Source organism: Macrotis lagotis, chromosome 4, assembly GCF_037893015.1.
Source record: "Macrotis lagotis isolate mMagLag1 chromosome 4, bilby.v1.9.chrom.fasta, whole genome shotgun sequence".
NCBI classification, from domain to species: domain Eukaryota; kingdom Metazoa; phylum Chordata; class Mammalia; order Peramelemorphia; family Peramelidae; genus Macrotis; species Macrotis lagotis.
Genome location: NC_133661.1, coordinates 50,234,408 through 50,259,434, shown reverse-complemented (window position 1 = coordinate 50,259,434; position 25,027 = coordinate 50,234,408). Strand labels below are relative to the sequence as shown.

Here is a 25,027-nt window from a genome sequence, read left to right as displayed (position 1 = left end):
GTGACAGTTGTAGCATCCGTGTCCTGATATGAAATCCGATTTCTTAACCTTGAGGACTGAATTTGTTTTATTTTTTTATTTTTTTAATTTTTTTTATTCTTTTAGGTTTTTGCAAAGCAAACAGGGTTAAGTGGCTTGCCCAAGGCCACACGGCTAGGTAATTATTAAGTGTCTGAGACCGGATTTGAACCCAGGTGCTCCTGACTCCAGGTCTGGTGCTTTATCCACTACGCCACCTAGCCGCCCCTGTGAATTTGTTTCAAAAATTCTTGATATTCATATTTTTCAGTCAGTAAACATTTATTAAACTCCTATTCTATACTATGTGCTAGATAGTCCCTGTCCTCAAGAAGCTTACATCTAATGGGAGAATACAACAGACAAAAAAAAACAAAAAACTGGTTACCTTTGTAATCCTATGTGTTTTAATTGATGTATTTAAAAACATTCTGAGAGAAATCCTCGTCATCAGTAGAAATTGACCAGATTTTGGTATGATTATTTTAATAATTCCTAAAAAGCAAATTAAATTAATATTCATCTTTAGTTTTCTCATGAACAATTTTAGCACTTGATTTCTGTAACTGACCTATGGCAGCAACAAAGTTAGTGGCAAACAGATCTTTATCACTTGCCCCCTCTATGTGGGATCTGCAAGGTACTGGTTCCTCGAGCTTGGGCCAGACCCTTAGGAGAAATTCTGTACAAAAAACATGTATCTCCTGTTTTTCATTCTTAGTACAGACATCCATCTAGCAGTTCCTTATGATCTACCAGATTGTAAGTTTCTCTGGTGCTGAAACCCAATTACACACTCTTGTATGTATATACATTCATATCTATATGCATATTAGTATACACATGCATATGTATGTATGTACCCATGTATGCACATATGCATAAAGAGACCTGCATGTGCAAGTTCATCTTGAATGTGTACACCTGTAGGTATACACATGTGTATGTATAGTGTACCTACATACACACACACACACTCATACAAATTCTTCTGTCTCTCTCACTGCCTAAGCATTTAGTAGATATTTGTTAGGGGCGGCTAGGTGGCGTAGTGGATAAAGCACCGGCCCTGGAGTCAGGAGCACCTGGGTTCAAATCCGGTCTCAGACACTTAATAATTACCTAGCTGTGTGGCCTTGGGCAAGCCACTTAACCCCATTTGTCTTGCAAAAACCTTAAAAAAAAAAGAATAATAGATATTTGTTATGATGTTGACTTCACTAGTCTTCCTGGAACATCCATGTCATTTTTGAGGCCAAGAACCCCTACCCAAATGCTCAGTGGTATATAAACTCAAGTACTGATCTGTTGGCATACTCCCCTCAAGAGAGGACTTTAAAGACAGGAGTTGAGCATGTTTTGAGAATTCTCTAGTAGAATTGGAGAAGGTGGCTTGCTGTAGAAGAGTAGGACATGTTTCCATGTTACTTCCGATCTCTGGAGGGCTCCTTAGTTTGGTATGATGGACAGAGGGTTGCCTTTAGAGACAGGAGGATTGGCTCTGGGTAACCTATCAGGGACTCTGGTCTCACTCTCTCCATTTCTAAGTCCTAGACTAAAGAGCTTCTGATTCATTTTAGGAAAGAGAACTTCAGAAGCAGCTAGGTGGCACAGTGGATAGAGCACCAGCCCTGAAGTCAAAGAGGACCTGAGTTCAGATCCAGCCTCAGACACTTAATAATTGCCTAGATGTGTGACCTTGGGCAAATTATTAAATCCTACTGCCTTAAATAAATTTAAAAAAAAAAGGAAAGAGAGCTTCTGCCTCAGAAATCTCTTCCCTTCCATCCCTCCCTCCCCCCACAGTGAAATAAGTAAGCATGTAACATAACAGGAACTTAATAAATATTTCTTGGATTGGATTGAATTAAACCGAGCCACAAACTATGGAGTCCTGGGTTTGGAGTTAGGAATACTTGGGTTTGAATCCTGATTCTCACCCTTGCTAGCTTTGTGATGCTGAACAAGTCATTTCACCCCCTCTCAGCCTCAGTTTCCTTATTTGTAAGGAGTTAGATCCTTCTGGCTCCAACTCTGTAATTCTAAGTTGCCAATTTGGTTGTTGCAAGCCGTGTAACAGAAAGTTGATAGAGATGAGCACACAACTCTGAGGACCTGTGGATTTGTAGTGGATTCAGTATTCAGCTCAAGGTTTTATTCTAGCCTTGCTCAGTAATGCAAGCAGAGTAACAGAGAAGGCAGATGGTAGGAGTTATCCAAGGCTGGCAATTATTAGTAAGGCGTGAACAAGTGGGATGAAGATTCCGGAATGAACCATAGATGGAAAAAGCTAATGACTGGCTCGAGATTGTGAGGGGGAATCCAGAGTAAGGATTCTAGGAAACATGGGGGAAGAATGATGGAATCAGAGAATACAGTGAGATGTAGGAAGACCAGATGTTAGTGGTCAGGGGAATTCCAGAGTTTAAGATTATAGATGGAACTGTTTTGAGAGAAGGTTAAGTCTAAGGTAAGACTTTACTGATGGGTGGTTTAGTTAGATGAGAGACTGAAGAGCTTGAGGAGTTGTGAGGAAATAAGAGGACTGGGTTTTCGGGGTTGTTGCCTATGATAGAATCAGAATTTGTGCAGAGAAGCTGCTGAAGAGAGACCAGAGTCATGAAGATGGGAAGATCTACTAAAATGAGCATCTGCTGTTTCCTCCGTTTCCCAGGTCCTTCTCCTTCCCTCTCTTTCTCCCCTAGAAGACTCTGCCTCTATAATTCTGACTTATTTCATCCTAATGTTCACATTATATTCCTGAGAAGACAGAAGTCTCTCTTCAGCTCTGAATCTGAGAGGGAAAGAATCTCAGAGACCAATCAGTCCAGTCCTGTTCTGACCAAGAACATCCCCAAGCATGCTCTGCTTTAAGGCCTCCTGTTGAAGGGGGCTCATGGTCTTCTTCCTCAGCCCTGGTGACTATTTTTGGACAGTTCTGTCTGGCTCAAGCCCTCCAAATCTAGTCCGCCTTGGGACCTTAGAGGACAGGGACATCCCTGTGTCTTTAGGTGAATGGAATGAACTTGATCCCCTGAGTCTGGTCTTCCTTACCAGGGTGGTGAGCCGTCCCCCCTTGCCTGGGCACTCTCTACCTCTTGATGCTGCCCAAAGCTACATGAACTCGGGGGTCTGCAGGGCTACCTCCTGACCATGTTGCCCCCATCTTGTACTCTAGAAATCAGTTTTTAAGGGGCGGCTAAGTGGTGCAGTGGATAGAGTGCTGGCCCTGGAGTCAGGAGTACCTGAGTTCAAATCCGGCCTCAGACACTTAGTAATTACCTAGCCGTGTGGCCTTGGGAAAGCCACTTAACCCCAATGCCTTGCAAAAACCTAAAAAAGAAAGAAAGAAAGAAAGAGAGAGAGAGAGAGAGAGAGAGAGAGAGAGAGAGAGAAAGAAATAAATCAGTTTTTGCAACTTAAGTGTGTAAAAGTCCACATTTTTACCCATTACATTTTTAGCTTTAATTTCCTGAGAAACATTGTAGCCTCAAGCTCCTGACTGAAGTGTTAGGAGGGTTTAGGTTGAAATCTTTGCATTTGAACTTTATAATTTTTACATCTTCATTTTATCCTCTTTGAGCTTTAGCTTCTCCCTCTCTGAAATAGGCTTGATAGCATTTGCTTCTCAGGGTTGGGAGAAATAAGAGAGATTAAAAAGGTCTGAGCAGACAGTGCTTTGCATACCATCCCACCTATACATATATAAACATAAATAAATTAATAAATATAAATGAAACCTTTAACTTAATAAATTTGTCATATTTGTCCAATTTCACCAGGATCTTTTTGGATCCTAACTTCACTTTTTAATTATACCTCCCAACTTAGTGCCAGTTTGATAAGCAAATGCATTAATGAATGATGCCAAGATCCTGAGGGCTAACAGCGGCCAACACTTTTTTTTTTTGCAAACATTTTCTGTTAATATTTTATTTGGTTTCCAATTATATACAATAGTAATATATACCTATCATTTTTTGTAAGGTTTTGAATTTTACAATTTCCCCTCCTCCCTTTCCTCCCTCCTCCCACAAAAGCTGTCTAATAGTCTTTACATTGTTTCCATGCTGTACATTGATGAGAAACCTCAAGAATAGAGAGAGAAAAAAATGTACTTCAGTCTGTGTTCAGATTCCAATGGCTCTGTCTCTGGGGTGAGTTTCTTCCTTTATCATAAGTCCACCAGAGAAGTTGCTTCAATATTTTTCCCACAGTTGCTATTACTAGCTGTACCTCCACTCTCATTTATTCTAATCTCTCTTTCTCTCCTTCATCCTGGCCCTGTCCAAAAGTATGTTGTATCTGTGTACCGTCTCCCTCAATCTTCCCTTTCTTCTATCACCTATTACCCCCCTTTCCCTTGCCCCACTCCCCCTTATCCCATCCCTTTCTTCTCATTTTTCTCTAGGGTCAGATAGATTTTCTCACCCTATTAAGTGTGTAGGTTATTTCCTCTCTGAGCCATTTCTGATGAGAATAAAGGCTCACTCATCCCCCCCCCCCCCCGCCTTCCCCCTTTCCACTCCATTGAAAAATCTTTTTCTTGACTCTTATGTGAAATTTCTTAGCTTCTTCTTCATCTCTTTTTCCTTCCTCCCAGTATTTTCCTTTATCACCCATTGACTCCATCTTTTTACTATATTATACCATTATATTCTGCTCCTTCCTATGTCCTGTCTATATATGCTCCTTCTAACAGCTGTTATAAATGAGAAAGTTCATATGAGTTATCAATATCTTCAGTTCAATATCATTAAGTTCCTCATAGTTACTCCTTCTCTTCCACCCCCTCTATGGCTCTCCAGAGTCTTGTACTTGGGAGATCAAACTTTCTATTCAGCTCTGGTTGTTTCAATAGGAAAGTTTGAAAGTCCCCTGTTTCATTGAAAGTCCATCTTTTTCTGAAAGAGGATGTTCAGTTTTGCTGGGTAGTTGATTCTCGGTTGTAAACCAAGATCTTTTGCTTTCTGGAATATCGTATTCTAATCCCTAGAAGCCCTTAGTAGATGCTGCCAGATCCTGTGTAATCCTGACTATGGAGCCTTGATAGTTGAATTGTTTATTTCTGGCAGCTTTTAGAATTTTCTTTTTGATTTGGGAGTTTTGGAATTTGGCTATAATATTCCTGGAAGTTTTTCTTTTGAGATATCTTTCAGGAGGTGACTGGTGAATTCTCTCAATTTCTATTTTACTCTCTGCTTCTAGCATCTCGGGTCAATTTTGCTATATTATTTCTTGAAAAATGAAGTCTAGGCTCTTGTTCTGATTGTGGCTTTCAGATAGTCCAATAATTTTAAAATTATTTCTTCTCCAGTGTTGGTTGTTTTTCCAATGAGATATTTCACATTTTCTTCTAATTTTTGGCTTTTTTGGAAGAGTTTTATTTCTTCCTGGTTTCTTGCAAAGTCATCAGCTTCCTTTAGTTCATTCTGCATTTGAAGGAGTTATTATTATTATTATTATTATTTTTTAGATTTTTGCAAGGCAATGGGGTTAAGTGGCTTGCCCAAGGCCACACAGCTAGGTAATTATTAAGTTTCTGATGCCAGATTTGAACTCAGGTACTCCTGACTCCAGGGCCAGTGCTCTATCCACTACACCACCTAGCCACCTCAAAGGAGTTATTTTTATCTCCTTTTCCAGCTGGCCAGTTCTGCTTTTTAAGGCATTTTTCTCATTTGCCTTTTGTTTTTCTTTTTCCATTAGGCCTAAACTGGATTTTAGCATATTATTTTCTTCATTTTTTTTTTTTGTGTGTATCTTTCACCAAGCTGTTGATTTGGTTTTCATGATTTTTCTGCATTGCTCTCATTTCTCCTCCCAATTTTTCCTCCATCTCCCGAATTACTTTTTTGAGCTCATCCATAGTCTGTGCCCATTTTCTATTTTTTTTCTTTTTTTAGATTTTTCAAGGCAATGGGGTTAAGTGGTTTGCCCAAGGCCACACAGCTAGGTAATTATTAAATGTCTGAGTCTGGATTTGAACTCAGGTACTCCTGACTCCAGGGCCAGTGCTCTATCTGCTGTGCCATCTAGCCGCCCCCCATTTTCTATTTCTCTTGGAGGTTTTGGATACGGAAGCTTTGATTTTTGTCATCATCTGAGTATGTGTTTTGATCTTCCATGGGACTAAAGTAATTCTCTATGGCCAGATTCTTTTCTGTTGTTTATTCATTTTCTTAGCCCAAGACTGCACTTCCAAGGCTTTGGGGTTTTGTTTTGTGTTTTGGGACACCCCACTGGGACCTTTATTCCTCCAAGGTCTTATGCTCTCTAGCCTGTGCTTTGATATGTACATGCACCCCCTGCCCTGGAGCTATAAGGAGGATCCTGCTATCTTAGTGTGGAAGTCCAAACTGCAACCTGGATCTGAGTGTAGGCAAACAGCAGAATCGTACCCCAAGGGAGAGCAGAGAAATCTCTGCAGGCTTCCCTGGGGGTGCGGCTGCTTGCTCCGGATTCTCGCCGCAGATTCTGCTGTTGGTGCTTCCCCACTCCACACTCCTTCTGGTGTAGCCGAGGTCTCTCGCCGCCCCTTCAAGCTGTTGTCAGTGATCTCTGGGCTGGGCTGCGCTGCTCTGCTTTTTTCCCCCAATCCCTGGTCCTGGTGAAACACACTTTTCCCGCGGAACTGGTAAATTATCTTGGCCTGGGAAAATGTATCACTCAGCCTTTCCCGCGGGTTCTGCCCCTCTAAATTTTAGCTAGAGTCATCATTTGTTGGTTTTTTGGAGTTTGGGGGGAAGGAGTTCCTGGGAAATGCTGCCTTCACATTGCCACCTTGGCTCCGCCCCAACGGCCAACGCTTTAATGACTGTCCTTTTCGGTGAGCCTTCCCGTCTGATGTCACCATTTCTTTCACAAGGGTAGGACTCACACAACCTTACACAAATCTAGGAAAACCGTCTTCAGTGTTCACCAGTCTAATCGCCCTATCAAAGAGGAAAATAAGGGTTGGAATGATACAGTTTTTGGTTCTGTAAACTTTCATTTGTTGCCTTTTTTTAATACCTCTGTCATTTTGTACTGTCTCCATTCCCCTGGGCTCCCCATCACTGAATCTTCTCTTGTCGTAAAGAAAAGCAAAGAAAACCAACAAAGTGAAACTGCCTTTGGTCTCTTGGGCCAAATGGGCTTGTAGTGCCCCACCTCTATGGAGGAAGGGTCTGGGGGCAAAGAGAGAGGATTGGAGAATTGGTTTCATTTTCTCTTCTAGGGGCTGAGTTGAGTTGTTGTTATGGTCCATCCACATTCAGCCGCCTTTTAATGTTTTTGTTTATGGGATATGAGTCATCATGCAGACACTTCCTTTTTGAGGTGGTATTTGCTAACCGCCTCTTTCATCATCGGCTCTAGATGCAAGCTCACTCCTTTTCCAATCTTCTGGTTATACTCAATCTTATAAAGATGATTGACTTAGCAATCATTCAGATTTGATTGTGTCCTCATAGATGCCAGACTCTAAGCTGGGTAGAAGCTGATACAGGTAAAAAAGAATTAAAAAATCCCAGCTTGTATTTCTGTATCCTACGATGCAGTTCTTATTTTTGAGAGCTTTCTTTCTCTTCTAAGTTGACTTTGCCTCTAGATTTTTTAATACATAGGATCCAATCCATCCTTTCTCTGTGACTTTTGAAATCTCATAATTTAGGGTTTTTATCAAGCCATTTTGGTCTTTCCCTCTCTTTCATCACAAAGTCTAAGATGGCGAGGTCACTTTCCCACCAGCAAAGGCAGCAAATGAAAGCTTAATAGCTTTGCTGCAACTCCAACTGTGGTATTCACTGTTGGTAAGATTTAGACTCAGAACAGAATTTACCTTTGTGGAATCTTCCATGTTTTGAAAGATAAAACTGTCATGGAAGCGTGTCAATAAAACATTAACTTCTCTTTTCTGGTAGTGGTACTGATGGGGGCAAAAAGTTTCAGTTGATGTCCCAATAATTGAAGGCTCCTATCATGGCTGTCATGGTTTTGTGCCAGACTTAACATCCATTTCCAAATTCCTCATCTATTTCCTCTTTTTGTACAGATGGTCTGTAAAATATCCCATTAACAAAACCAGTGACTCTCTTTCTCAAATTACTTTTAAAGCTTTTACCTAATCTCTTTTCTCCTCCATTCTCAGAGGAATGTACCTTCTTCCTTCTTTCCAAGGCAAATCTAACCTTGATCCTATCCTTCAGGTGCCTCCTGTGGTGGGTCTGCATTAATCATTCCTCCTGTTTTCATCTTCAGTTTCTCTGTCTCCTGACTTTTTCCCCCTTCTGTCTATAAAGCTGTTCAGGTATTCAAATTAATTTCAAACCACTTGTTTTTTCTAAACCTTTTACCACCTCAAGCCATTGCCTCATTTTCCACTCTTATTCTCTAAACAACTTCTTTTTAAAAAAGACCTAAGAGGTCTCCATTAACTTCTTCTACTTTTTCACCACATACCTTCATCCCCTTAAATCTATTTTCTGCCCCCACTGAAAGTGTTCTCAATATCACCAACTGAGACAATTAGGAATCAAGTCAGCAAGCACTGAGCTAAGTGTTGGGGAAACAAAGTAAGGCAAGAAAGAGTTTTTACCCTCAAAGAACCCATGGTCTAATGGAGGAACCAACAAACAAGGTATAGACAGGATCAGTTGGCTAGTGAGATTTGAGTCAGAAAAATCCTGATTTTGCCACTTAATACCTGTATTAGTTATGTCTTTGTGAAGTCACCTCTCTAGGACTTGGTTTCTTCATCTCTAAACTGAATGGGGGGGGTTGAACTGAATCTACTCCAATATCCAAATCAGTGATTTTGGAGTTTTCTAATTACCAGAGTCACTTTCTTGATTTTAGACTTGCTCCTTCCTGAATTTTCTTCTTCATTTCACACTATTGATTACCCCATGTTTTTCTTACTCTGGTTTCTGTGACTTGGTTATATTGTTATCTGTGTTAATGTTCCTTCCTGGTCTCCTTCTAAGGCTCATGCTCTTCCCCTCCCCACCACCTGTAGGATGAATATTCCCAGAGCTCCAACCTTGTTTTACATTTATGAATATATCTGTTGCTGTGACTTTTATTACTATTTTTTTGTGATGACTTTGTTATTTTTCCTGCTAACCTCCCTCACCCGAGTTTTGGTACTGTACTGGTTGGTGTGTGCTTTGCTAGTGCTTCAAATTTAGTATGTTCAAAACAGACTCATCTCTAAATTTTCCCCACCTCCCTGTTTTTGCTTTTGATTAGCATTACACTGTTTCCATCCTGCTTTGAGATTTTGGAGTTACAGCAATCATAGAATTTCAGAATTGGAAAAGACCTCTGACTCCTACGCAGAAAGAATTCCCTACTTTAACCTAGTTCCCAAAGTGGTCATTTAGTTTTCACTTGAAGATCTTCAATGAGGGAAACACACCACCTCCTAAGGTGACTTACCTCATGATTGTGGATTGGTCTTAGTCTAATGTCAAACTTAGTTTTGCCTCTTTTGTTTTCTCTACATTACTTCTGGGACCAAACAAAAGAAGTCTAATCAATTTTTCTTCTCCATCAGTGCCATTCAAATACTGGAAGAAAATGATCATAACCCTCCTATGTTCCCCTCAACCACAAAACTGTCTGGGACACTTTCTTCCTGCTCTCCTTTTATGTTAACATGGAATCATTAGTATTGTTCTGAGTATGACCATTCACCCTGTTTCATATTTACATAATTACTCCAAGATATCTATATTTTCCTCAAGAGTTGTATATCATCTTTAACTCTTTTAACTCCTTTCCTTTATTTTCCCCAACCCCAATATTTAATTGGGTGTCATGTTCCATTGACTTCATCTCTCTATCTCTCATTTTCATTTCTTCCTTTCTACTCTCAAAGACATCATCTTACTTAAGGTTTTCCTTGATTGCTTCTATTACAATTGTGTTCTAACTAGTTTTTTTTTTTTAATTCTAGTTCCTTTTCTTCTTTCACTCATTTTTCATTCAGTTGCCCAGGAATTCTTCCTGATGCTTTAGATTGATCAACTCACTTCTCTGCTTGAATATTACCCATTGCCTTCTGTTGTCTATGAGGGAAGGAGAAAAGCTCCATATCTTAGCATTCAAGGCTTCCAGTATCTGGCTCCAACATAAGTCTTCTATTCTAGAGAGATTGTCTAGCTCTTCATTTAAAGTGAGACCATCTTAATGTTATTTCTTAATGTCTATAATACACCTCAGGCCTTAGTACTGGGTAGTTATTGCTCCTGGTTCTGTAGGAGAAAATGTGATATCTCTGGTGCCAAAGGTCAATATATATGGTTAGATAGGGTGGTCATCACAGAAGCCATGAAACGGTCAAGTGAGCAAAAAAAAGGTCATTAGTTTTATTGATTAGGAGATCATTGGATGTCTTAAGAAAAGAATATTGCAGTAGTTCACAAACCCTGGTCATGGAACCCTGGACTAAAGGGGTGACAGTGGGATAGAAGGAATACTTGTGAAGGATGAATGCATGTTACAAAGGTGGAATTAACAGGACTTGGTAACCATACAGCAGAGGTGAGAGGCAGGGAAGAGGTAAAGGTAATGCCTCTAACATAGGAGGCAGATTTGGGGGCATTATCACAGACAGCTATACCTAAGAGAATAAAAAAGAAGCTGGTATAAGGGAATGGTTAATAAACTCAATTTTGAGTATATTGAGTTTGAGGGACCTGGGCTGGAGGTAATTAGAGATGTCATGACTAAACATTGATTTGGAAGTCATTTGCATAATACTATTAGTTGTATTTGAAAGCTAACATGAAGAATTTATTAGATATTTTTAAAAAAAGTGGTTTTTTTTATACAGACCTCTTTTTGGTGCCTTATGTGGCATTGTAGAAATGCTCACATTTTTGATGTAAGTTCTGAATTTTTAAAAAAATAAATTAATTTTTAAAAAGTGATAGTTGGAGCCAAGGGAGTGAATGAGATTGCCAAGGGAAGAATTATGGAGAAATATGACAAGCTGACTAATGGCAGACCCTTAGGAACACCTACTACACATTAAAGGTTTGGAAAGAGATAAGGAAACAAAAGGGGCACAGTTAGAAACCAATCCTTATGCTCTGTGTTTTCTTTAGAATTTGTTAAGGATAATGTACAAATTAATACATAAATTACATAGCAAGTAAAACAAAAATATGTATTTCAAATTTAGTTGTTTTTTTTTTATTTGCCACATAGAAAATTAGTAATTTTAGTGCTGGTGCACCCTAGATGAAAAGATCCATTCAAAACGAACTCCTCTATATTAAATTACTCCCTCTAACTAAAAAAAAAGTTTAGGGCATACATTTATTATTATTGTTATTATTATGTTTTTTGCAAGGCAAATGGGGTTAAGTGACTTGCCCAAGGCCACACAGCTACGTAATTATTAAGTGACTGAGGCCGGATTTGAACTCAGGTACTCCTGACTCCAGGGCCAGTGCTCTATCCACTGCGCCACCTAGCCGCCCCTAGGATATATATTATTAAATAGAAGGTGAAAATGTGAATGGCAGGGGAGAGAAGAGAAGGGCAAGTAGTGTGGTCAGAGAATAGATTGTTCAAGATATTGAATATCTTAGAATTTTGACAAAATTTAAGAAACATTTATTAAGTGCCTACCGCTATATTAAAAATTGGAATATAAGTAAGAAAAAGAAAGACCTTGCCCTCAGGAGTTTATAATCTAATAGGTGGAAGACAACACACAGATGGAATATGAAAAGGGAGATGGGGTACACCAGAGGTCATCTTGTTCTGTGAAGTTGAAGTCAAACAGCTGCAGATAGAAAGAGGTGGATCAGTTGGGGAGTCCAGATCCAATTCTCTACAAAGGAAAGCTTTGGGAGTAGTTGAGAATTCCACTCTCCAGTCTCTAATTGGAGGGGAGAGGAGACTGGAGATGTAGGAAGATGTTCAGTCTACAAGACTGAGTTAACTTGGTGATGGAATTTGCAGTGATCACTTTATCCTAAGCTTATTCTAAGTTCTTCCTGGGAACTAGAGTTGGAAAGCAGAAATTAAGCTCTAAGATATGACTATTCTAGTATGACTAAAGGAAAGAAAGTGAAGATGGTCATTGGAGTTGAACATGGAGGAAATTATTATGGGGTCAGGTTATCAGAGGGGAATCATCATCATGAGTTTTGAAGGACTCTAAGGATGACAGAGTATACAGAGAAAGAACCATAAGGATCATGAATCAGGTATTAATGTCACAAAGGGGAGGTGGTGATCAGTGTGGGGTGTTGGGTGACAACAACAGTAGTTGTATAAACAGATGGTGTGTTCCTCAAGAGAAGACATCACACCATTTTCTTGGATGCAAAGAATCGACTTATTTGGACTGGCTTCTTGAACAGGCTGATAAGCAAGAAAAAAAATGTGGCTTGGAGATAAATGTACAGGGAGGTGGAAGGGAAGGTATTCAATGTGGGGAAAGAACACAAGCAAAAATGAGGGTGAGATTGAGAGTGAGGACGGCTGGAGGAAGTGTGTGTATGTGTGTGTGTGTGTGTGACATCGAGGAACCAGGCTAATTTAAGCATAGGACCATCTCAAGGAGCCCTGGGAAATTAGATTAGTGGACTGGGATTACATGTTGGAGGACTTGGAATGCCAGTCAGAAGAGTGTAGGTTTGGTTTAGTAGAACAGAGAGGGTTGTTCATGATTTTTAGCAGGGAAGTGACAAGATGGATGCATCATTTTGGGAACATGATGAACATTTATCCTGGAATCATAGATCTGGAAGTAGAAGAAACCTTGGAGGTTATCTAGTCAACCATCCTCCTCTCCCCACCTTGTTTTATAGATGTAGAAATCAAGACTCAGATATATGTTCACACAAGTAGTACTTTCTCTAATTGTAAATCCATTTCTCTTTCCATTACCACTACTACGGGGACTTGTAGGTAGTGTGTGGGATGGTTGGGAGAAAGAGAGACAGACTGGATTGTTCAGCCAGGAGACAGGTGAGAAGAGAACCTGAATTAGTCTGGTAATATTGGAAATTTAAAGGGAAGGAGAAAAACTAGTCTTTTCAAAGAAGTTGCTGACAGGATTTGTTAATTATCTGGCTATTGGAAAGATGAAAGGGAGGAGGAATCAAGATTTCTGCCTGGGGAATGGGGAGATTGCCATATATTTGATAAAAACATCAAGATTTGGAGAGGGATCTCTGTGTGGGAGGGACAGGGAAGAAAGAGAGGCAGGGAAAAAAGTTAGTTATGTTTTTAGTTTGAGATGATATTAAGACATCCAAGATGATTATGTGGCACTAGGGCTTAGCTGAGAGGGAAAAACCAGCCAAATAAACTGGTAAATCTTCATCATAGAAGTGATTGTTAGAACTATAACAATGAATGAATTCTTCAGAAGAAAGAGCCTAATGACAGGAGAATAGAAGTTAATATGGATCCTATAATTAGGGCGTGGAAGAAGCAAGAGGAGAGAAGAGAAATTTTTTTGTGTGTCACATGCTATCTTCTGTTCTATCACTTCAGGTCCCTTGGAGAACACTTACCATGACTTTTGGCTCATGGTCTGGGAGCAGAAAGTTCTGGTAATTGTCATGACCACACGGTGAGTACCTGTTCCTCTACCACCACTACCACCCCTCCTCACCCTCATTATGAGTGGTGACAAGATCTGCCAGAGAAAGGGAGAGAGATTGAGGTTGGAAGAATATGTTTGGGTTATATATTATTAAACATCAGGTGAAAAACATGAATGATGGAGAGGAAGAAAGGTGAATATGATCACAGAATCATGATATTGGATATCAAGATATATTAGAATCAGTTGTCAAGATTTTTGAAACAAAATTTGAAGGAGGGAGGTGGGAAATTGGTTTTTAACTTTCTGAAAATGAAGGTCAGAAAAACTAGAACAGTATACATAGTAACAGTAGTATTGTAAGATGATAAACTATGAATGACTTTGCTATTCTCAGCAAAACAATGATCTAAGATAATTCAAAGAACTTAAGATGAAAAATTCTATCCACCTCTAGAGAAAGAACTGAGGGTGTCTGAATCAAGATTGGAGCATACTTTTTTATTTTCTTTTTTGAGTTTTCTTTCTCAACATGGTTAAAATTTGTTTTGCATGATTACACATTTAAAACCTATATTAAATTGCTATTTCAAGGAGGGAAAAATTTGGATTCAAAATTTTTAAAAAAGAATATTAAAATTAAATATTAAAAACTATTTTTTACATGGAATTTCAAAAAATAAAAATTTTCACTTAAAAGAAAAATTATTGGGAAAGGAGAGTAAGCTGTGTCACTCTCTAATGAGGTACTAAGGGATTGGTATAACCAAATAAATGAATCTTATAAATTCATCATAGCTATATAACTTGTGCCTCATTTCTGCTTTGATAGCCTTACTGAGGAGTGTCATTTCCTATAAGTTCTTAAACTAAATTCAGTTTGATAGCTTTTTTTTTATTGGTCCCTCATTTGTCAGAGGTGACCCAGCCCCATTCTAGGTGTTCTGGAGAAGACAAATAAATGACTTTGAGGTTGTTAAGCCCATCATATGTAGCTACAAGTTTATGTCTTCACCTGTACTTTTTTTTTGTTTGTTTTTGCAAGGCAATGGGGTTAAGTGTCTTGCCCAAGGCCACACAGCTAGGTAATTATTTAGTGTTTGAGGCCGGATTTGAACCCAGGTCCTCCTGACTCCAGGGCCAGTGCTCTATCCACTACGCCACCAAGCCACCCCTTTACCTGTACTTTTGTGTCTTTATCTGTTTAAGAGTAGTCAGGGCTCAGACCCATCCTCTGCTCCTTTATTCTAGTCTTTGAGGAAGTAGTTTTTTTATTGTCAGTAACTTGCCCCTTATCTCATCCCCTATGCTTTCCTCCCAGAGAGGTTTGTCTCATCAGTAATGGAATCATAGGGCCATACCTTTAGAGCTGAAAAACCTTAGAGGCCACCAAATTTAATAAGAAAACTGAAGTCCAGAGGGTTTGAAGGACTTACCCAGCGTTACCAGTTAGTGCATATCTAAGGGAGGGGTTGAAACCAGATTTCTCTGACTCCAAGGCCAGCTCTCCATTCACTGTACTGTGCAACAGATTATTCTCCTTCTTCCAACTTCATTTTCTTCCAATCTAGTGCCTCTTTCCCTAGGCTACCAATATGCCCAGGTCTCTGCCATCTTAAAAGAGATCCTATACCTCTGTCTTTAACTTATTGTTCTCAGATCCTCTCCCTCTTCCTTAAAGGAGCACCCAAAGTGTCCTGCTGCTCAGCTGTTCACTTGGGCATCTTGTTCTAATGTGTAGTGTTAGGAACTGTACCTTTGATTTCATTAAAATGGAGAAGTCCCAGGTAAAGAAATTCCCTCTATTAATGTAGGTAGGTACCTTCTCCATATTTATATTTTAGAAATGTATAGTTTAGAATTTCTAGTGTAGAAAATTGAAAAATTTCAACTTGCCTAGAATCTTGGGAGGTTAACTGATGTGGTTAGGTCATGCAACTAGTATATGCCAGGAAAAAAGACTCAAGCCCAGGTTTTTCTGGCTTCAAGACCAGCTCTCATTTCTCCACCCCCATCAAGCCAGTGATCATTTAGAAATGTATTGTGTGAAGAAAAGGCATTGGATAAGATCCAGGATCCCTGGATTCTCATCCTGGTTCTGTCCCAGGTTCTCTGTGTCAGCTTGAGCAGGCTACCTCAATTCTCAGGACCTCAGTTTCCTCATTTTTAAGATAGGAGAATTGGCAATCATCACAAAGTGTAAAGGTGCAAATGCCATCTGGACCAACCCATCCCTCAAAAAGGATCACCTTTATATCATAGCCCCCAAATGATCATCCAGATTCTGTCTTAAACTCTCAAATAAGGGAGCCCACCCTTCTTTTAGATGGTATAATTCTTAGGAAGTTTTTCCTGAAAATCAGGCCTAAGTCTAGGTCTAAGTCTGGCAGCTTGGCGGCTCCATAATGCATAGAGCACCTGGGATCAAGAAGACTCCTCTTCTTGAGTTCAAATTCAACTTCAGACATTGATTAGCAGGGTGACCCTGGGCAAGTCATATAACCGTGCTTCAGTTTCCTCATTTCTAAAATGAGCTGGAGAAAAAAAATGGCAAACCCCTTTAGTATCTTTGCCAAAAAAACCCAATGGGGTCATGAAGAGTTAAAAGTGACTGAAAAATAACTGAATAGCCACAGAGACCTAAGTCTGACTCTTGGTAGCTTCGTTCCAATGCTCCTGCTTTGCCCTCCACAGCAAAAATTGATGGCCCTTAAATGCCACAGACCTTAAGCCCTTTCCCAATCCCACCTGCCCACCTCATTGATTTATCTGTGTCTTTTCTAAAACATGGTGATCAGAACTGCAGTCAGGACTCCAGAGATGGTCTGACCTGAGTAGAGTTCAACGAGATGATGACCTCCTTCTTCCTAGAGCGCAGAGTTACATGAATTTTTTGGTCACCATAGTGTTTGACCAGTTTCTATTGGGTTCATAGTTTACTAGACTTTTAGATCCTTTTCAAATTAATTGTTGACTATCTCTTCTATCAATCTTGTATATGTGAAGTTCATCTTTTGAACTAAAGTGTAGGAATTTATATTTATTCCTATTAAATTTCATTTTATTAAACTACTAAAAGATGTGTCTGCTTACCAGATTAGCCAGTATCCAAGCACGTCAAGATCTTTTTTGAATCCTGACTGTCACCTAGTGTGTTAACTATCCCTCAGGCTACGTGTCTTCTACAAGTTTGATGAGCATATTCTCTGTGCTCATTGACAAAAATGTTTAACAGCCTGGGGCCATGTACAGATCCCTAGGGCTCTCCACTGAGAGTCTCCTTCCAAGGTGATGTCAGACATTTAATATAATGCTTCTTCAGATATGGCTATCCAACCAGTTCTGATTCTTGTCTAATTGTATTATCATCTACTCACATTTCCCTGTCTTTTCCACAAGAACAGTAGGAGATAATTTCATTGATTGTTTTGATAAAACCTAGTATACTACCAATAGAACAATCACCTATCCCACAAGGTTAATAACCCTGAGAAAAAAGGGAATAAGGGGTTGCCTGGCCTGTATTTGATGAAGCCGCTGACTCTGGGCTTGCTGCTCTTCTCTTCATAGTTTCCTTTCTTTAATAATCCACTGCATATTTTTCCCATACTTAGTGACCAGTAGTTTGCAGATGTGTCATTTTCTTCTCCCTCCACCATCTTTCCATTGTCTCTGGCTGGCCAGTTGTTAGGGTGGTGCTCTCCTTGGTCTGAGGGGCTTGAACCCATCCAGGAAAGTTAAGCCAACTTTCCTTGTTTCCTTCCCCATCTTTGCTAACTATTCCCTATCATCAATTTCTCTTCTCTTCTTTCCCATCCTCAGGTCATTCTCCTTGGCAGAAATTACAAAAGTCGTCCTCCCTTAGTTACCATCTGGCTCATTCACTGCAAACATTAGTCCTGCTATCCCTTTTTGGATTCCTTTCTCCTAAATGCAATTAAATTCCCCAAAACCACCTAAAACAACTACAAAAAAACCCCACTTCCTTAGCTTTCTTGGCCAGTTTCTGTCCTTTGCTGTGTCTCTATGGACCTGAAACCTTCCATTCAGCACTTGGCCATAGTGTTCTGACTGGGATAACTACTTCTGCTTCTGCCTTCTGTTCACGTTATCCTTTTAAAATCTAAGTTGGTTGGGGAGTTCTGGGTGTATCTCTATATTGGTCTTTTTGACATTAAGTCCCATTTTCCCCTCTTGTTGGAATTATTTCCCATTGTCTTCAGAATTTTATCACTGAGATTTTTTTAATCATTCCTTCTGGTCTGACTTCCCCTGTAAAGTTTTAGTCCATGGTGTTCCACCTATTTTTCCTCTGAACCCTTTAAAATCTTTCTTGGAGTCTAGAATTTAAACAGACCTTGCTCAACTTTTTTTGTTTCCTTCTCTTTCTCCTTATAGTCGATCTCTATAATTCAGACTGATTAGTTAGTAATAAAATTTTCTGGGTTCTTTTGATTTTCTTCTTCCTCTCCTCTCCCTTATGTAAAAAAAAACACCAAATCATAGAAGCTTCTTAATATATAGGAAAAAAATTATATGATTTATTATTAGTAACATTGGTGAACACAAGGGTTTGGAGTGGTATATGGAACCATTGAATTTGATTTTTTAAAAATTTCATTGGTTCAGACTTACCCTATTTTCCAGCATCACAAAAAGGAGCACAGTCTTTCTGTCCCTGCTATGATATAACCCCTGGGGAACTTGAACAAGTAATTTATTCTGACCTCAGTATTTTTGTCTGTATTAATATAGTTAGGTCATACTTTTAAGATTTACAGAACATTTTCCTGGCTAGGTAATTTCTAAATACCTCTGAATGCTATTTTCTAAGATTCTCTGATTGTAGGATCCCTTTGTTAAGGAAAGAGGAATGAGGATGATTTGCTTTCTTTATTTAGTCTCCCCCCTGAGCACTGCTCCTTCCCTTCCTAACCATCCCAGCAACTGTACAGAATGGAAAAGACAGTGAATGGTATGCCATATGGGAATACCCCAAGGTCAAGGAAAGTATGGTATCCTCTATTGGTTTATCTGTCTATTCAGAGCTTGATTGCTGTTGTCTTCCCTGCTTTCTCAGGGAGTCTAACCCCTGACTCACAGTTCCAATTTGGCCCTTATACTGGGGAAGGGGGATTTCAGTATACATGTCATTGTCCCATCCTGCCTCACCTCCCAGTTCATCATCTTCCTCAGCTTCCAAGACCTATATATTTACTCCATGTTGTTATTATTATTATTACTATTATTATTATTATTATTACAATATATATTATTAACTATATTCAGAGGGATGGTCATTTCCTGAGCTACCCCGTGATTCCTCATTCATTCATTCATTCATTCTTCATGATTCTCCACTTTCTAGACCTCTAAAATTCTTCTCAACCCCAACCTTTTGTAGTTTCCACCATCTGTCTGTGATCTAGTCATTCCATTCCTCCTTGCTTTCCTACTCTCATCCCCTTCTTTTTCTTTAATTTTACTGTTTTGTTGATGTTTTTGACACTTAGCTATTCCCTACTCTTGTGGACATGCTTTGCTCCTTCTATGTCTGTGACGGCTCCAGCTCACTCTCCTTTTCTGATTCATCATGTGTCCTTTTCTCTAGGCATGGGTATCCCCCCCACCCAACAAGGGATACTGTTTTCTTCCCTCTCCCAGTGTCTCAATCATCTACTTTTCAAACTGCCAAATTCACATACTCAGAATGCAGAACTGACCCTCAATTCTATGATCAGACACTCAGAGTGATTCTATATCTATAATCTGACTTCAGCCTGGATCTTTCTTTGCTCTAGACTTCTACTGGCTATTTCCCCACCCCGACCTCTTTTCCTGCTTCTGGATCTTTGCCCATTCTATTTCCCCTGCCAAGCACATGCTCCCTTTTCCTTCTCCTTTGCCTCTGGAGTCCTTCCCTTCCTCTTTATTATCTCACCTGATGATCCTGGAGTACTTTTTCTTTTTCTCTGTGTTCATGCTTTCAAGCCCAGTAGGATCAGTCTCCTTGAGGGCAGGGGATTTTATCTTATCTCTTCCTTCTTCATCAGCTCAGCCTGAGGTATGTCTGGGAGCCCACTCACTAGCTCTGGGATCATCACAGTTTCTAAGCAAAGCCAGGACCTTCTGAAAGTCCCTTTTCTGCTAGTTTGTCTTCTATGCAGTGGGCAAGATATGCATGTTGTGTGACCAGATACCTGAGTTGCCATGAGGTCTTTCCCTGAAGGACAATGGCATTGTGAAGATCCTCTTGGCTCTCATCCCCTTTAGAAGGGATTTGGTTCATTTGTTTTTGTGAGGGAAAACAAGGACAGAGATTATTTTTTTAGGGACAAAAGAGTTTTATTATATATTACTATGGTTAGCAGAAGTAAGAGAGAGAGAAAATAAAGGCAGTGGGCTGATCCCCTGAGGGGATGAACAAGAAGGAGAGTAAAGACAACAGGAACAGCAGGGAATGAGGGATAAAGAAGGAAAGGATAGTTGAGAATTTATTTGGGGGTAATCATGCTCTTGCTGGAAAATGTGTGGTAGCTAAAGGTTTCAGGGGTTCAAGCAAATGTGAATTCACTTAAAAGATCAACTCTGACCCAGAAGAATTTAGGGACAGAAAAAATTAATTTATGAATTACAGTGGTTAATAGACATTAAGGGAGAGAGAGAGAGAGAGAGAGAGAGCTTAGTCACAGCAGCTGCCAGGAGAGGATAAGCTGTAAAGAAATATATAGGACTATGAAGGTTGATTTGGGGATCACATTCCCCAAGAGCAGGCCGACCTCCCAAAGGAAGATGAGCTCTCAGGGAATAAGTAGTAAAGATAGGTTTAGAGGCATGAGAGATTATTTAGGGAATTGTGCTCCCAAGAAAGAAAAGTGGGCTGTCCTCTCTAAGGGAGGCCAGCAATTCAAATGAATGGTAAGAAAGCTTTTAAAGGGGTAAGAAGATGAGGTACTTAGGTGTCTGTTGATGGGGAAGTAACTCAGAGGGCAGAGATGAGGTACTTGGTGATAGGTAGATGTGGAGTGTAGTTCAAAGAGCAAAGATGAGGTAATTCAGGACCTGTGGAAGAGGGGCAGTAGCTCAAGGACTTCCAGGCTAGGGCAGGGATCCATTGTTTTGTTGATCGGGGCCTGTCTTGAACAGACACATTTAAAGCAGGTGGAAGGGTAGCCCAGGGATCCGCCGCTGCAGGCCTTGGCAGACACGTTCTACTGAGGGTGAATGGCTAACTAATGAACTCCTTTGTATTTTTTGTGTGTCTCCAGATTCGAGGAAGGTGGCAGGAGAAAATGTGGCCAATACTGGCCCTTGGAAAAAGACTGTAGGATCCGATTTGGCTTTCTCACAGTGACCAATCAAGGAGTGGAAAATATGAACCATTATAAGAAAACTACGCTGGAAATTCATAACACAGAAGTAATATTCTTGTGTTCTTTCTCTCCGGTGTCTCCCTTTTGGAGGGAAAAGCTTGGGTTTTCAAATCTCTGGTAAACATTGATTTCAGTATAAGGGAAAAGAATAATTGGGATGCACTCCAGTTGGGGTGATTCCTGTCTGTCACATAGCGGGTCCCATCTCCTCTTTGCCACCCCAGATTGCTGCCGTGGAGTCCTTGTACATGGGCTCGATGTCATGGACTATGCTCTGGGTTTCTTCTTGAGAAGTGGAGCTCCAAGACTTGCTAAAGAGATATTGTTTCCCCTTCCCCACCTCCACATTTATTGAAACTGGAACTTACGTCCTAGGGAAAGACTAATAGGGAGAGTTCAGGAGAAAGGAAAGGAACCAAGAGGAAAGGCACTGGGGAAGGGGATCAGCATAATTGGGAAGAAGTTGATGAAGACAGATGCCCAAAGGGAAGGGGACTGAGGGACTGAACAGAATAAGGATGAGGGATCATGACTTAGAGAGGCAGAAATATTGTCTTAACCAGTCTCAGGAGGAGTGAAGGTTTCAGAAGAGAGAGAAGGAAGGTATTCATACCGACGACTATTGACTGGCAGTGATTTTTGGCCCTCAGGAACGACAAAAAAGACAGGTGATCCACTTCCAGTTCCTGAGCTGGCCAGATTATGGGGTCCCTTCTTCAGCTGACAGCTTGATTGACTTCCTCAGAGTGGTAAGAAACCATCAGAAGATGGCAGTCAGGAACTTGGGACCACGCTTCAAAGGTCATCCCAGGGGGCCGCCCATCGTGGTCCACTGCAGCGCAGGCATTGGCAGGACAGGTAATGACTTCTAGACTGGGTCCTGTCTTCCAGGGGACTAAAAGCACACAGTGCTCTGGGGCCACAGGACTTCATTTTCAGGAAGAGGGTTCTTTAGATCTGTGGAAGACAGATATCCATGGGAAGCCTCATTCAATGAGAATTTGACAGCTCTAGTGTTAGCCACTGATAAATTTGTGATAAAATCACAAAACAGACATTGAAGAAAATCCCAATGGAGTTATCTTTTGGTTTTCCTTTTCTTTCCCCCTTCCTTTTTTCCTTTTCCCTTCTCCTAATGCTTTCTCCTCTCTCCATATCCTACCCCTCCTTTCCTTGATAGACAAGTGCCCTTTTCTATCCATAACTGAGCAAACAGGTGTTTTTCAAAGAGAATTATGATTTCAGGAACATTATCAGTTCCAGACCAGCCATCTCATAGTTCTCTCACCTTCTGTTCCACATAATGCATAGTGGAATGAAGGGCCAGTGGATTTGTCTTATGCTTCACCTTGCCTGACCAGCAAGGCAATTCTTCTAATAATTGGAGGGTCCTTGCTTTCCTTTGTCCCCTCACTGTTTCTGTACCTTGCTTATTCTTTGGGACAAGTGGGCCTTCTTAACTTGATATCTTGCTTTAAATTGTCTTCATTCCCAAATAGAGCCTTCTTTCCCCCCAGACCCCACCCTGTGAGTATCAGTTATCACACAGAATAAAAAGGCAGACACATCACTCCCAACACATCCATTCCCATCTGACAATGTGCCATGCAAAAGGACCTTCTCTGCTCTTAGACATGCTTTTTTTTCAGCTTGTTCCCATTTGTTTTGCCTCCCATGATGGGTGTCTGCTCTTGGGGGTGGTTCTAGGTTCTTCATTTCAGACTACTTTTGATAAAACTTCAGTTCCTTTGGGGCCAGGAGCCCTGGCAGTAGAGGAAGCTTGACCGTCTGCTTCCTTCCACAGGCACCTTTTGTTCACTGGACATCTGCCTAGCACAGCTGGAAGAGCTGGGCACACTGAATGTGTTTCAGACAGTGTCCCGCATGAGGACCCAGAGGGCATTCAGCATCCAGAACCCGGAGCAGTACTACTTCTGTTACAAGGCCATCATTGAATATGCCCTGAAGGAGGGCATGGTGCCCCCTGGCTACCATCTACTGGGTATAGATAGGCAATAGCTGGCCCCTGGGGCCTCTCACCTGGGAGCAGGCACCAACTGTCCATCAGTACCCTTCTGCCAGCCGTCCTCACTCTCCCTGGGACACTGCCAAGCCCCTAAGTGGCCATCAGTAATATTGAAACCAATCCGCCTCTTTTGTGTCTCCTGGTACATGGCAGCCTTTTCCTTTGGCTAGCTAGCTCTGATGAAATCTCTACCAGTAGCCAGTGGCTAGCAGCTCATGTTCTTACTTTCTAGCCCCTGCTATTGAACTGTGCCTTATTAAAACCAAATTGTGGCTACCATTTTTTGACAGAGGTCCCCAGAGGTTAAGTGGAAAAAGGGTCTTCTCTTCCCCTCTCAAACCCCCCTCGCCTCTAACCTCATCTTGACTTTGCCGCAGTTTGATGTGGACAGAGGTGAGAGACCACCTTCAGGTCATCCCAAGAGAGGCTGACCAACCTCCGTGTCCTAGAGGTCATCCCCAGTGCCAAGAGATGTCAGAAGAAGGCACGCCCTCCAATCTTATCTACCATCTGGGTGCCTGTGAGTGTGTGTTGAGTGTGTGTGGGTCTGGATCTGTCTGTGCGTATGTAATATATACGGAATGTGTTAATATGTACGTATTCTATAAATCCACATGTACACACCTCTTTTTAGCAGTTGGAGGTCGGGCCTCCGTGTTCCTCAGAGGTCACTTCAGAAGTAACACCATTCATTGCTCATGTGGCACTCCCACCTGAGGGACTGGGGGAGGGAGTCAGTTATATGCATTTTGCTGTCAGGGGAGGACCACCCTTCTCTACATCTACGTAACCTCCCTGAGTGTGGACCACTCCTCTCTCTTGGTCTTGGCCTGTCTTTGGCCCTGGGAATGCTGGTGGTGACCCCAGTGTGTTATTCTCCCAACTTAACATTTTTTTTCTGTTTACCTTTTCAATTGGGGGAAACCCTTTACCTTGAATAAGGAGCTGCAGATCTCCACTGTGACATTTGAATCTCTTGTCTCTCCCTAGTCCTCCTCAGGGGATTATGGAAAAAATCACTGAGGAGCCAAGGCCAAAGGCAATCGGTACGAAGTCTTCAAAGGGCTTATAGGGACCCTGGGCCCAATAAAGGAGGGGGGAGCTTAATCTGGGGGAATCTTGACAAGAGCTTTTCTTTCTCATTTGTTTTTCTGAAGCATTCCCTCTTCGGCTGCCTCATACCCCTGCCTTCCCTCAGCATCACCCCTATCACCTGGTGCTCTTTCTCTGACAGCCACATCCTGGTTCTGTACCAAGAAGGAGCTAAAAGTTGGGAGTCCCCCACAAAGAGGCCCTCCCAACTCTGGAATTGCCATTTGTCACCCCCCTTCCCCATCATGCTCTATTCTGCCCCAGCTTAACATCACTGACAGTTCACCCGTGTTGAGGGGAAGACTGTCAGTAATGCAAAAGCTCCCCCCCCCCAGAAGATGAGGTCAGCGGTCGAGTGGCCCTCAGTCATTTTATACTGTAACAAGCTCTTTGAATGTGTATATTCTTATTTTTACAATCTTTTCATTTTGTATTTAACGTTCAAGGATTGAGTCAGATTTGGAGAATAATTGTAAATGTTCATATTCAATACCTTATGGTGATACAATTTTGTATTTACATATAAATATACCTACAAATGATCTGACCCTTTTAGCTTCTTTGATGTAGCATCGTGGTGCATTGTGGGGGGCGGAGGGAATGCAAGGGGAAGAAAGACTCCCAATGTCCTCTGTCCCAAAGATGAATCCTGTTGAAGGGAGCAGGGCTCCTCTCTGGAAGAAGATTGCTGTCAGAGGCCAGGATTTTTTGTCTACTCCCTTTCTGGAGACAGCTCTTTCTGGCAGGATATCATTAAGCAAACCAATCAATAAGTATTGTGGCATTCTGTGCTTAGCACTCTTGGACATACAAAAGAAGACACAGCCCCTGGTTCACCTGCAGCTCACAATCTAATTGGGGAAGCAGGACTAACTCATGAAATGCTAACTAAAAATCAAAGCAGGTTGTGATAGGTTCATAGGGGGCATGTATCAGAGAAGATCACTGTGGGTTTGGGGGAGT

General features: G+C 41.0%; 1 protein-coding gene across 2 annotated transcripts in view; it reads left to right on the top strand.

The window, feature by feature from the left end:
• PTPN9 (protein tyrosine phosphatase non-receptor type 9) overlaps positions 1–24,606 on the top strand; it is a 73,646-nt gene extending 49,040 nt beyond the window's left edge. For both annotated transcript variants that reach the window (XM_074232757.1, XM_074232756.1), the window contains exons 10-13: positions 13,522–13,600; positions 20,842–20,992; positions 21,597–21,804; positions 22,751–24,606. In XM_074232757.1, the coding sequence (XP_074088858.1) occupies positions 13,522–13,600; positions 20,842–20,992; positions 21,597–21,804; positions 22,751–22,965 (653 nt within the window). In that variant the 3' untranslated portion in view covers positions 22,966–24,606. The remainder of the gene's footprint in view (positions 1–13,521; positions 13,601–20,841; positions 20,993–21,596; positions 21,805–22,750) is intronic.
• The last annotated feature ends 421 nt before the right edge of the window (positions 24,607–25,027 follow it).